The sequence below is a fragment of the Carya illinoinensis genome, chromosome 11, assembly GCF_018687715.1.
Source record: "Carya illinoinensis cultivar Pawnee chromosome 11, C.illinoinensisPawnee_v1, whole genome shotgun sequence".
NCBI lineage: Eukaryota > Viridiplantae > Streptophyta > Magnoliopsida > Fagales > Juglandaceae > Carya > Carya illinoinensis.
Window position 1 is genome coordinate 20,229,155 of NC_056762.1, and position 14,905 is coordinate 20,244,059.

At 34.8% G+C, this 14,905-nt stretch overlaps 1 protein-coding gene across 1 annotated transcript; it reads left to right on the forward strand.

The window, feature by feature from the left end:
• Positions 1-13,617: 13,617 nt before the first annotated feature.
• Positions 13,618-14,238, forward strand: LOC122280848 (ubiquitin-60S ribosomal protein L40-like). Its single transcript, XM_043091914.1, has one exon. It carries the CDS (start codon positions 13,658-13,660, stop codon positions 14,042-14,044), a length of 387 nt encoding a protein of 128 aa, XP_042947848.1. The 5' UTR covers positions 13,618-13,657; the 3' UTR covers positions 14,045-14,238.
• Positions 14,239-14,905: the final 667 nt, after the last annotated feature.

The window sequence follows — 14,905 nt, forward strand, 5'->3', positions numbered from 1 at the left end:
TGCTAAAAATATTAGTTAAATCTTTATGAATTTAGCTGTTGATACACTTCATAAAAATATTAGCAAAATGTCAAAATTTGCATGTCAAAATTTTTAGATAAAGTTTAAAAATAAATATAAATAATCTCTTTTAGTCCTACATGGTATGAGTTATCTTTTTTTTTTTTTTTTTTTGATAGGAAATGCTTCATTGCATATATTCATAGGCGAAGTTACAATTGTGACTTAACAAACTGGAAAACCAGACCATAAGCCAACTAACGCATCTGCTCAGGAGCTCTCCCGTCAACAAATTTCTTTGTGACGGACAGTGTCTATAACTTCTATACCTCCTCTCTTGACAGCAGTCAAGAGAGAAAGCTCTCTGATAAACAGAGATAAACGACCTCTCTTCCGAAGAAGAGAGGTACACTACACTCTCTCCTCCCACGGAGGAAGAGTACCCAAACCTACATTCCTCCAAAAGAGGAGTATGACAAAACCCACATTCCTTTTAAGAAGGAGTGGGACTCTAGGCAGTATATAGGAGCCCTAAAACTACATAAGACAAACTAATATTACCTAAAAACCACTTCAAAAAACACAAAAATGAAATTACAAACAACTGGACCAAAAACCTTGGGCCCAGCCCGACACAACTAAAAAGCCCTAAGACCAGCGGGAAGCACACGGACCAAACGGGTTGAAGGGAGCACGACCGGCTAGGGTTTCGTCTCTAACTCCCCCGCCGCCCCCCTTCTTCTTTCAACTGTTGTGCAGCATTGATTTACCATGCCGACCACACGGTTTCATGCACACCGATCCACTGCCACAAACAAAGAGAAGGAAGGCCAACAACCTTTCCGCCGCGCACCCGCACCTCTGCTCGCACCTTCAGGTCTCTGTTAAAAATAGAGTATCACGCCTCTCGCCAATGAGTAGCCCTGCCGTAGCCTCGCCTCGCCTCGCCTCACCATAGACCATTGCCGTCAGCTTTGTGCCCTCAAAATAGGATGGCCAGCCTCTCACCCCTGTCCAGAATCTCCGCCCTCGGCGAAAACACCGTGGCTATGTTCGCGTCTCCTTCGCGATGTGCCACCTAACTTCGGGTTTGCACTCGGGAGCAAATCCTCTTTGGTTGCAGGTGATCCTCGCCTCGGGGCATCTCCGTATAGAGAGTAAGAACTAAGCCTCCTTAAACACACGGCAGCGACTGAAGACAACAGCCAAGACCCACCCAAAACCCAGACAAAGTCTGGAAGAAAGAAAACAAAACCAAAGAAAACAGAAAAACTAACGGGGGGAGGGAGGAAGGAGCCGAGGCTCCCACCTCCCTCTAGAGGTGTTTCTGATAAGCTGTTTAGAGAGAAGGGAGAGATTCTCTCTCTAGAAATCTCAGTCGGTCAGCGAAAGTTTGTTTCCGCTGGTATGAGTTATCTTATTACGGGAGCATTCGTTATTTTTTCTGTCTATCAACATCAAAAAAAAAAAAAAAACACGTGGCAAAAATACAGGCTGTCACATGTCAATTTTATATATTTTTAAAAACAAATATAATGTATGAAATTATTCACAAAAATAGAAGATAATATTTATACTAAAAAAATCATTTTCCAATTTAAAATCATAAATGATATTTACAGTTGTAGAGTATGTAAGCGTTATATAATCATTTAAAAAAAAGAGTAAACACAGGACTCATATAAAAAAATTAATTTTTTAATAATAGAACCTATATTTTTTTAAAACAATTACACCGTGCTTGTGTACTTCAGAACTGTACATAGCATTACTCATTTAAAAAACTGAAAAAAATATAGAGATCAAACTAACACGAGGTAATGATCTAGCAAGTTTCAAGATTGTATTACAGGTTAAGTATTATAGTACTGCTAGCAGCACCATCGTGCCAAATAATGAAATGGGATAGAAAAGAGAGAAGTGGGAGAGGCGAGAGTAGGGCAGGAGCGGAACCACATCGATGCACTACAACAAAAAACATATTTTGGGACGAAAATTTTCATCCCAAAATATATAGATTTCGTTCCGAAAGATTTTTTGAGACGAAAAAATTTTGTCCCAAGGTCGTCCCAACATCACTGTCCCAGAAGATATATTGGGACGAAAATCACAATTTCGTCCCAAAATATATCTTTTGAAACGATTTTGAAATTGACCGTTCGATACCGTTCGAACAATAGATTTTTTTGTCACGGTTAAAATTCGTTCCAGAATAGCGTTCGAATGCTTCTCATATACAGTTCGAACGTTAACGTTTCTTTTGAACGGTTATCAAGATACGTTCAAACGATCAGTAGAAATACGTTCGAACGTTAAATGAGACGATCGAACGGTATAAGAGATCGAACGGTGATGATCAACGTTCGAACGATATGGTATTGTCTTGCGTTTGAACGGTTTTTTGAGCATCTGGTATCGTTCGAACAGTTTGCGCATTGTTGTTTGAACGGTACATTATTGTTTGAACGGCATGCCCATTAATGTTCGAATGTGACTCGGTCGTTCGAACGGATATTATTTTTATTAAAACCAATAATTATAAAAAAACTAAATAGACATCCATATTATTTGAAAAACATAAATTAGGAACTGTTTAATTACTCACAAAAGTTTTATAATAAGTGCGAAGAAATAAATAACCATAAAACTAGTATTGTTCATACATAATTAGATAATGTCATAAGCTAGACGTAAAAAACCATCAGTTGGTTGGAGGCCTGTACTGTTGCATAAGCTGTTGCATTTGGAGTTGCATATCTCTCCTGAACTTTGCTTGTTCTTTTTCATGTTGTTTGAGGCGCATCTCCATGTCTCCTTGTCTCGCCAATTGAGCCTCTAACTCTTGTTGTTTTGCAACCAATTCTTCAATTCTACGATTCGCATTCTCTTGAGCTATAGAGGCAGACCCGGAAGAAGAGGAAAAGGGAGAAGGTTTTACACAGCGACCCAAACCCCTCAAATATCCTGAACATTCACCCAGAACTTGTGTAAAAATCTCAACATCTGTATTTGAGGAATTTTGATCTGACGCAGATTCAGCACGCAGGGCAACCATTTTATCCTACACATAAGATAAAGAGTTAATATCATCATAAATATTTGAGGATATTTATTTAAAACAAATTATAATACTTACATAATTTTCACGGGCATCAAGATGACTCCACTCTCCATTACGATTAGTATGTGATGCAGCATATAATTTTGTCAGATCATAATTGGCATCTGAATCTTGCTATAATAAAGATTTGTTAAGATATAAAGTCATTATGATTGATATATTCAGTTAACTATATACAAATGAAAGAATAGCAATACCAATTTTTTAGAGAGGCGGTGGAAAGATCTTGAGCCTGCATGATGAGTAATCTTCAATTTTGATCTATTTGTTTTGTTTATAGAACTTCGCTCCTACATAAGAATTGAAAATATTAGAAAGCGAAATTAAAAATAGGACTAAAATAATTAAATTAATTATACCTTATATGATGGATCCTCAAACATGTCACAAAGTTCTTCCCAATCAGAAGGTTGCACATCTTGAAAAGGATGTTGGCGTGCTTCTTCATTATTCTCAAACTTATTATAATGCTCATGACACCTCGCCTTATACTTGCGGAATGCATTACTCATAAGCTCTTCCACAGTTTTACGCTCCTCTCTCCGACCAAAATTTAATTCGAAATCATCCTTACAGAAAAAAGTTTGGACAAAAATATTATCATTTATAATATTCTAACTTTAAAGTAAAATACTTTCTAGCTTACACAATATGATGGGAATTTCCCGTTCCATTCGATCCAAAGCTTCTACATTTAATGTCCTTGCACATAAGTTTTTGAAAAATAAACCCAACTCAGTCAAAGCCACACGCACGTCTTTAGTCAAGTACCCACGTATACCAATAGGCAAGATACGCTGCAAAAGGACATGACAATCATGACTTTTTAACCCAGTTATTTTCCAGTCATTTGTTCGCACACACCTTGTCAAATTCGAGGCATAACCATCCGGTAATTTAATTTTCATTATCCACTCACAAAAAGTAGCCCTTTCATTCCTTGACAATGTATACCACCCAATCGGCATGTAAACGGACGAACCATTTTCTTGCAACTGTATTTCCGGTCTTATTCCCAACCGCTTCAAATCCTTCCTTGAGTTTAATGTATCCTTCGTTTTTCCTTCAATTGACATCAATGTTCCCAATACGGATTCGCATATATTTTTTTCAATATGCATAACATCAAGACTGTGCCGTAATTTTAACTTTGACCAATATGGAAGATCAAAAAATATACTCTTCTTAGTCCAATTCAACTCAGATGTAGCTCGTTTTCTCTTTCGTTGTTTTTTACCAAATTCATTACAACCAACATCTACAAATTGTGCAAGTAAATCTTCACCAGACAAATATGGTGGAGGTTGGCCCCATTCAACAGTACCATCAAACATTTGTGAATTTCCCCGCCATCTATGATCACCAGGTAGAAATCAACGATGACCCATGAAACATAATTTTCTCCCGTAAGTGAGCCATTCAGATTTAGTATGTTTGTTACAAGTTGGACATGCCATTTTCCCCTTAGTACTCCAACCTGACAAGTTTCCATATGCTGGAAAATCATTTATTGTCCATAAAACGGCAGCATGCATCTTGAACGACTTGCCTGTTGATGAATCAAATGTGACAACCCCATTCTCCCACAAATCTTTCAATTCTGCAATCAATGGCTGTAAGTGTATGTCTATATCATTTCCCGGCGATCTCGGACCTGGAATGAGCAAACTCATCATGAAATATGGATCTTTCATACACTTCCACGGTGGTAGATTATACGGCATAAGTACGACTGGCCAAGTACTGTGACTAGTACTCATGTTCCCAAACGGATTAAATCCATCTGTTGCCAACCCAAGTCTCACATTACGTGGTTCTTCTGCAAACCATGTATGCTCCTTATCAAATTCCTTCCACACCTGAGAGTCAGCAGGATGTGATAAAATATCATCGTTTCTAACTCTGGCTGATGAGTGCCATATCATGTCTGCAGCTGTTGCACGTGACATATATAATCGTTGTAATCTAGGTGTTAATGGAAAGTGGCGTACTACCTTTTGCGGCACATTTTGTTTGTCAGATGTCTATCTTGACTCGTGGCATATGGGACATTCGTTCAACTGCTCATTCTCTTGCCAAAATAATATGCAGTCATTCTTACATGCATGTATTACGTTGTAATCAAATCCAAGTCCTCGTTTCAATTTTTTTGCTTCATAGAAGTTACGAGGAAGTGTATTATCTGATGGCAGTGCCTCCTTAAATAACTCGAGTAACATATTGACAGCCTTAATTGATAATCGGCACATTGATTTTATGTGTAGCAGTCTTACGGTAAATGACAACTTACTGTGTCTTCTGCATCCTGGATATAGCTCACGTTGTGACTCATTCCACAATCGTGCAAAAGTATTATGACCCCCATCATTTGAACTTGATGTGTCCGTGCCACCTTCATTCATAAACATTCCCGCACCGATGTCACCTAACATTTCTTCCATATCCTCATCATACTCATCTCCAACAACATCTGGTTGTACATCTTCATCGATAGCTTCTTCTTCATGTGGAGCATCGAATGAAGTTGGATATGGTTCCCCGTGTAAGACCCAATCAGTATAACCCTTGTCAATACCTTTTACAAACAGATGCTCTCTCACCAAGTCTATCTTATGAGAGCGCAAATTCCTACATTCTTTACATGGGCATCTAATACGTCCATCACTATCACATGTACCCAATGCAAACTCTAAAAATTTCTTAACACCTTCAGCATATACGTTGTAATTCTGACCCAAACGATCGCTAACTCGCATCCAACTCTTATCCATGCTGACTATCTTCATTATAAACAATCACGTGTGCATCAACAAACAAGCATGTATCATGTATCAATCAAGGAGTATGCCACCTTACACCGGGTAGTTGGTCCTATCCCATTCGGAATTGTAAGATCATAGTCGCAAACCTATCCTCTATAATCTGTCACGCCCAACAAAATTTCGGCAGCATCTCCCCATAGTTCTCCAAATATGCTCGTCTGGTTGTGTGCACCGACTTATCCATCGTCGATACAACATCACCGAAACTGCATATCCGGAGAACAAGGGATAAATCTGCCAAAATCTTAATGCTGGACGTATAACAGATATAGATCGATAGTTTGCGAGAATGATTTTACAATTCCAAACTGTCCACTCTGGACAATTCAAGAGTTATCAATCTTTCAATTAAGGCGGATTGATAACTCTCGAACGGGTCTAAGGCTAATATTGATGAATAAGCAATATAAGATATGCCAATATTTAACATGTATCAAACAAATAATTCAACATCATAAATAATTAAGTTTTGTAACAAATCTTAGATGATTTGTAATTTAATTCATTCTCATTTGATTATTTGAATCTTTTAAGTATTTAAGTATTATTAAATGTAGATTATAATTAATTAATTTTTAATTACACTCCTGCATTTAAAATGTTAATTATTTTAACACTGCCCAAGAAATCGTTCAAACGGTGCTCGTCACCGTTCGATCTAATATATTACGTTCGAACGGAACATGAATACAGTTCGAACGGATTACTTCCAGAAATCACTCGTCTCAACCTCCGAAAACCCCAAAATTTACAGTCCATATTACATCAAAAGATAGCAAACTATATGACAAACTTATGTAAGCAAACGAAAACACTTATATAAAAACTAAAATGAGGTCAAATTTAAGGAGAATACCTGATTTGGAGAGATAAAGCGGAAAATCCACCAAACGGTAAAAACTCTTCACCAAACGGTAAAAACAACCTCTTAATCCGAAAATATAAGAGATTGATAGGAGTTAGTAATATTTGAGGGCTATATTGAAGAATAATGGCGTTGGTTGGAACAAAATGAGCGTGGGAGTGATGCTCGGTCGACTGGAACGAGTGCGAGATTGTGAGGTTCTGTCGTGTAAATGCAGAACATTTACGTTTGAACGGTTGTTTAATGAACGTTCGAACGTCAAATCGACAAGCGGGAAAAATTTTCCCCGCTAATTTAACGTTCGAACGTGAAAATATACGTTCGAACGTTTTTATTAAACGTTGGAACAGTTATATTAGACCGTTCAAACGTCAAATCGATTAGCGGGAAACATTTCCCCCCCTAATTTAACGTTCGAACGTATTCTTAAACGTTTGAACGCCAATAGTAAACCGTTCAAACATTTAAGTTATATTGTTGATCTAAAGTATTTTTTTGAATTAATTCTTTAAATATAATAATTTCTAAATGTACTATAGTTTAGAGCCATAGTAATATAACTATATAATATATAATCAAACATATATTATATAGTTTAGTAACATATATAGTATAAAATATCATATTACATCTAATGTTATAGTCAAGTACATATATTAACCTATTATATATAACATATATATGGTATCATAGCATAGGGTTATATGTATCACATGCATATATATATAATGTTTAGTACTATAATATTAATAGTAGATATTTAATAATAGAATATCTACTATTAATATATATAGTGTCATCTATACTAGTATATATATGTGATACTAGTTAATATCACATATAATATATATGTTATATAAATACATGAACATAGATTCATGTATATAGTAGTCTATATTATATTAATTATACTATATAATATAACTTATACTATATACTATATAATATTCAATAGTATAATATATTTTAATTAAATATAATATAATATATACTATATATATATAAAATTATATATATAATACATAGTGTTTAATAATATATAAGTGTATTAAATATATTGCATTTAATATATTTAACAATTAAAATATATTATAATTGAATTAATTATTATATTTAATATAATTAATACCGAATATTGCATTTAAATATTATTTATTATCATGAAAACCGATTAATTAGGGATGGATATTAATATTCAGTTAATACGTTTGAACGGTATTAACTTACCGTTCGAACGGAACTGCATATATAAGCCCATCCCGACGTCATTTTCACGCATTTCCTCCGTTCTAAGCCTCCAAACCGTCGATCTCCGCCGTTGAACGCCGTCTTCGCCGCCGTCAACAATGCCCACTCGAAGCCCCTACCTCTAACTACTGGTATTTTTCATTTTTAAAGCATTTTACCGTTTAGATTTAGGTTTTTGATAGATTAATTGTTTAAGTTAGGGTAAACCGATTTATACATCAAAATAATCGGTAGATTTGCATAAATCCATGTTAGGAACGTTTATTTAGGTTTCTATTGCATTTATTTTGGTGTAAAATCCAGGGAATCGAAGGATTCCATGGATTTCAATGGCCGAGTCGACTCGGCCTGGAATCCCGATCGACACGAAGATCGTTCGAACGCTATGCGTAGCATTCGAACGATATAACTTAACAGTCGAACGGTTTGTCTGTAACCGTTCGACCTTTACAATAAACGTTCGAACGATATAACTTAACGGTCAAACGGTTTGTCTGTAACCGTTCGACCTTTACAATAAACGTTCGAACGATATAACTTAACGGTCGAACGGTTTGTCTTTAACCGTTCGACCGTTACAGTAAACGTTCGAACGTTTTTTAATAATTTATTAGTATTATTAATATTGATATTGAGAAATATATTTATTGTTGATAATGTTGTTCAGAATATCAAATATTATTAAATTGCTGTTTGTTTCAAACTACTGTAAATAGTTCTTTATTGTATTTTTCTTGTTAATGTTATATATCTAGTTTGTAATTATAAATTTCAGGTTGATTATAATGTCTACTTCTAGACCGGCACGTAAGCGACGCAATCTTGGTGAGAGTAGTAGTGGTCCAGTTCGGGAGAGGACAGTTTCACTGGAGCGACCAGTGAAGATTTCTGATTTCCAGAGTCTTCTCTGGGAGGGTCATTCATTGTCCTCAATATTCAGTGATCGTGGTTGGGGACCTATCTTGGATGAACGGGAGGAAGCATGGGAGCCAGTCTCCTACATTGACATTGTTGCTGAGTTCTATAGAGAACTCGGCAGTGCCAGCGCAGATGATTCTGGGGCCTACAGTATCACTGTCCGAGGAGTACCCGTTGTATTTTCACGAGATGGACTTGCTGAGCATCTCGGTATTCCTAGGCTGCCAGATGCATATCCGAATGTGGTGCCTAGAGAGTCTGATCCTTCAGTTGAGGCGGAGACAGCTGAGGAGGAGGCATCAGTTTATACTGATGAGGTCGATACCCTTGCTGATCATGAGGTGAGGGATTTGGTTGTCGGTCCAGATGCTCCACCGTATGACGGGACGAAGAGCATCAAACAGGCAGATTTATCTTCTTTCTTTAAGATATTAAATTTGATAATTGCCAATAACATTGACCCTCGGCAGCACAAGACAGAAGTTGGCATTGATTGGACGAAATTTATGATACGGGTCGCTCGTGGCATTCCTATCGACTTGGTGGGGTATATATTCGATAGGATTCGATCAGAATCTCGGTACATTTCGATGGATATACTACCATTCGGAGTCCTGATCACCCGATATCTACTATGTGCTGGTGTTGTGCCAGATGTTGCTGAGCGTAAACGGGAGCCGATGGGACCGATAAACAGCACCACCCTCTCACGCAGCACGGGACACTCGAGACTACGTTTTCGTGCACATGTTCCAGAACCAGTTGATCCTCACGGAGATGCACAGCAGGGAGATCATGGAGTCTCAGCTGCAGTTGCAGAGACATCTACACGGGCTGAGGCATCAGTCCACAGTGTTACTCGTGAGGAGATGGCTGACATAGTGCGTGCAGCGATCAGCGAGCAGACATCAGCAGTGATCGATGTAGTGCGTATGGAGATCCATTCTGCTGTGTCTGAGCTTCGTACAGAGTTTGCTGCCATGTCTGTGACTCAGGTCACCATCAGTACTCGACTGACACAAATAGAGGAACGTATAGCTGCAGTCGAGGAAGTGTGCAAAGACTTGGGGTCTTAATTACTTTATGATCAATTTTATTTATTTATTTCCTGTTTTTTGTATGGACAATATTTTGTGTTTTGTAAATTCAGTATTTAAGTTATATGAAATAGTATTGTTTTATATTTTCTAAACTAATTCTTAATTTAGATTATTCATATTATTTAATTAACCAATTTTTTATAATTACTAGTTAATCTAAATATAATTTGGCAAAAAACTTAAAAAATTAAAACTTTGTCACCGTTCAACCGATTCAAATAACGTTTGAACGGTGAATATGCATCGTTCAAACGGTTAATATTAACCGTTCGAACGGTTTATCTATTTCCCTCCAAAATATTTTTGCCTATCGCGCCAATATTACGTTCAAACGGGAAAAATTAAACGTTCGAAGGGTTAATCATTAACGGTCGAACGGTTAATTTATTTGGGACAAAAATTTTCGTCCCTAAGAATACCGTTCGAACGTGTTCGAACGGTCTGGCATAACCGTCGTCAAATTTCGTTCCAAAATTCCACTTTTTGGGATGATTTCCAATTCGTCCCAAAGTAATTTCGTCCTAAAAAATGTTTTTTGTTGTAGTGATGGTTGGGAGGCATGGCTGGTCCTAATTTAATTAATTTATTTATTTTTTCAAACCTTTACATGCACCACAAAATAAGATTATTTAGCCCCCAACACACAACTTTTAGTACATATAACCTCATTTTGAAATATTTTGGTTTGTTAACAAGTTTTTTATGTCATTTTTTTTTTGAATAATTTATTTTTTCGGATTTTTAAGGCTTTTTGTTTTCTCAACATGCAGTTTTTTCATAATTGCACTTCTTTTTATTGGTAATAAATCTTTAAATTCTCATGATAATTTATTTTTCACATCTAATTAGTAGTCAAGAAGATTTCTTAATCTCTTTTTACAACTTTTTTTATTCTTTTTCTTTGTGCTAGATACATTATCAAGAAAAAAAAAAATTTTGGTAAATTTGCAATGTCATTTTCTTGTGGAGAATGAAAAAAATAAGGATAAACTAAGGATTTGTGTGTGTGAAGGGAAATGGGGGTAATAGATGGGGGAGAAAAGATTTCTCCTCCTTCTTATGGGTGTAAAAAAAATACTTGAAAATCAGTTGAATCGAATTGGATCAAACCAAACTGGTGGGTTCGATTTGTAACCAGCTGCTTGGTGCGGTACTGGTTCTTTAGGACCGAATATGTGAACCGGTATGGCACCAGTACATATATTTATCATTTTTATGCTATATTATATAAATATATATTATATACTAAATTGTTAATTAATATAATTTGAAATTATAATCTTATTATTCAAGTCTATTAATCTTATAACGTAAAATTATTTTAACATTTTATATAATTTAGACACTACTTATACTAATATATAATTAGACATTAATTATACAATTTTAATGTTATTATCCAAATTTATTAATCTCACTTATAAGTTGCACACTACTTATACTATATTAGTATAATTTTTTTTTTGATGGACTATACTAATATAATTGAACATTAATGAATTAGTAATTTTTAATAATAAATACTAAATTCTAACAATTAATTTTAGTATTAAAAAAATTATAATACTAAACTTATATAATACTACACATACAGACGGTAAACCGGAAAATCTGATTGAAAAGAAATTAGAAAAATAAAAAATTTTGAGTTCAATAATAAATTGATTCGTATTGATTTTTAAATTTTTAAAATGAGTATTTACTTCCAATATTTCATATGCTATTTGCATCGCAACTCCCCAAATTAATTGACAACGTCTCCTCGCTTACACAAAATTCACAGGTACAACAGTTGCGCGCGTGAGTTGCGACGAAATTTTAAAAAGTGATATTTTAGTATATTTTTTTAATATTAATATATTTTAATATATTATAATATATATTATAATTATTTTATAAATTATAGTGATATATTATAGTATATTATAATATATATATATATATAATGATATAATATTAGTATAACTATTAATACAATAAATTATAATGATATAAGATTTTAAAATTTAATATTATATTAATTAGTAATTATCATATAATACAAAATTATTGTATATATAATTATGTATTATATATAAATTTGTATACAATATAAAAAATTAAAAAATATATATAAACCTGTTTAATTTAAAAAAAAAAAAATTAGAACGAATCGATTTTAATCAATTTTAAAAATAAATAAAATTGATCTCGAATCAATACCCGATCAAACTTACCGATTCGGTCCAATCTAGACTAATTTACTGATTTACTGGTTATTTTTACACCCTTACTAATCACTTACCAGCTAGCTATAGATATGTTGTCATCCATGTAGCAGCGCCACGCGGACGATTACCCCCGAGACTGTGCCCCATGCCACGCATATATATACACATGCATGCCAATTAATTAGTAGTTTATATGGCAAAAATATAAACTTCTAGATACGTATCAGGAGGACTTAGAAACCCATAAAACAATTAGGACTTGGAAAATCAATAAAATATAATCTTGAAGAGGTTTGGTCCATATATGATAAGTTTCTACGTCTGACGTTTTAGGGGTCAACCCTAGTGGGAACTGCACGTGTAAGGCATGCGCTTAGTCCATATATCTGTAACTTATCATAAATGTATATTTAAAATATTGACATGACATGGCAAATGAAAAGCATTTAATATAAAGTTCTTGTATAAAAAATGCCACACTGAAACCTCACTACAAGAAAAATGAGATGTTGCGACTAATTTATAACAATAAAAAGACTTAATTATTAATAGTCTTTTCGTTGCTATAAATTAATCGCAAAATCTCGTTTTTCTTGTAATGCCTCTATAGGATGTGATACAAGAATATAAGCAAAAGTAGAAAAACATGCAAACAATAGAAAAGGTCCAATAGCCTAAGCAAAAGTGCAGTAGAATATCAAAAAATGATTATAAAATAATGCATTTGTGTGTTATTTTTTATTTTAGAAGCTCACAATGAGACATTAAAATCTTTTAACGTGTCATTGTGAGCTTGGAGTAATGTTGATTTGAATAGCTCATATTTATATTTGGATGCTGAGATGATATGAGATAAGATGAAAAATATATGAATAATAGTAAAATGATTTATGAATAATAATGATATAAGATGATATAAAATGTTTTATAAGATTTTGTGAAGGAAAACACTATTATGCCCTCTCTACTTGCCCCTCAAAGTGACTGTTGGTCACAAAAAGTTTTTATTTTATTTTATTTTATTTTTACTTAGTAATTAAGGAAGTGATTTTAAGAATATTGGTATATTTTTTTTATTTTTTAAAAATATATAAATATATTAAAAAAATGTATAGTTTCCAAAAAAATACTGCAGTGACGATAGTAGCTAGTGCAAGGGAGATCACGTAGAAAAGTAGCTCGACTACATGATAATGAAAAGAAAAAAATTTAACGCCTCCAAAATTAATATAACGTAAATAATGTTTTAACTTTTAGGTGTATATGATCTCCTGCATGCTTTTTGCAATAATGAAAATCTAATTATTTGTGTATATATATATATATACACGCCCAGAGAGATACGGAGAGCGAGCGACAGAGCCCAAGCAAAAATGCAAATCTTCGTGAAAACCCTGACGGGGAAGACCATCACCCTCGAGGTCGAGTCCAGCGACACAATAGACAATGTTAAGGCCAAGATTCAGGACAAGGAAGGTATTCCCCTGGAAAAGCAGAGGCTGGTCTTTGCAGGAAAGCAGCTTGAGGATGGCCGTACGCTCGCGGATTACAACATCCAGAAAGAGTCAACCCTTCATCTTGTTCTGAGGCTTCGTGGTGGAATTATTGAGCCATCTCTGATGGCGTTGGCCAGAAAATACAACCAGGAAAAAGTGACTTGCCGCAAATGTTATGCACGCCTGCACCCACGTGCTGTCAACTGCAGGAAGAAGAAGTGTGGACACAGCAACCAGCTGAGGGCGAAGAAGAAGATCAAGTAGATTACTGAATGCAAGGAAGAATTGCTATTCATATTTCATTGTCTTTGGTCAATGGATCTCTTATATGAAGCTTGGTAGCATCGAACAGTTTGCTAGCTAGCAACTCCTAGAAATCAGACATCTAGTAATGTTACTTCATATGCTAATTTTCTACTTTGACATTGAGTTTTATATTCATTTTTGATGATTTGAAATTAAACCTATTGCTTTGCTAGTTAAAATATATATATATATATACTTAATTAAATATATATTTATTTACTCACAATATATATTTATATCTATATATATATATATATATATAAGTGGGTCATGTGGCAAAAATATGAACAAGATGTTTATTGTTAACCAAACCGAGGTCGTGTAGTACTTTTTTATATTGGAGTCTTCATTTTTCCTGTCCACGGATACGCATTCCATTTCCAATTCTGACTAAACAAACATACAGATTAAGGGTCTACTTGGCCACTGAGATAAGATGAGAATTTTGTGAAAAGTGTTAAACTCATATGAGTTAAAAAATTTTGAGTTGAGTGGAAAATTTCGTGTGGGTCCCATATAGATATGTTTGGAAATAAAGTTGAGATGAAAATTTTAAACATCTTGGAAATGGGAAAGTTGTGGGTCCCATGACTATTATACCAAAATTTTATAATAAAACACTGTGCAACAACATCACCACGGTTTACCACTAGTGTAATATTCTGCACTCGTGAAAGAGTGATGCAAGCCATAAATTGGTCAACGCTGATCTTGTGAAGGAAGGAGCCGGAAAAAATTTGAGAAAAGCTCCTCCTGGCCCCGACCAATGAGCTGCTCTGATCCCCCTCACCAACGAGCTACTCCGGACCCCCTGCCCAA

Coding starts and splice junctions, on each gene's coding strand:
- LOC122280848 (XM_043091914.1), top strand. CDS start 13,658: ATGCAAATCTTCGTGAAAACCCTGACGGGGAAGACCATCACCCTCGAG.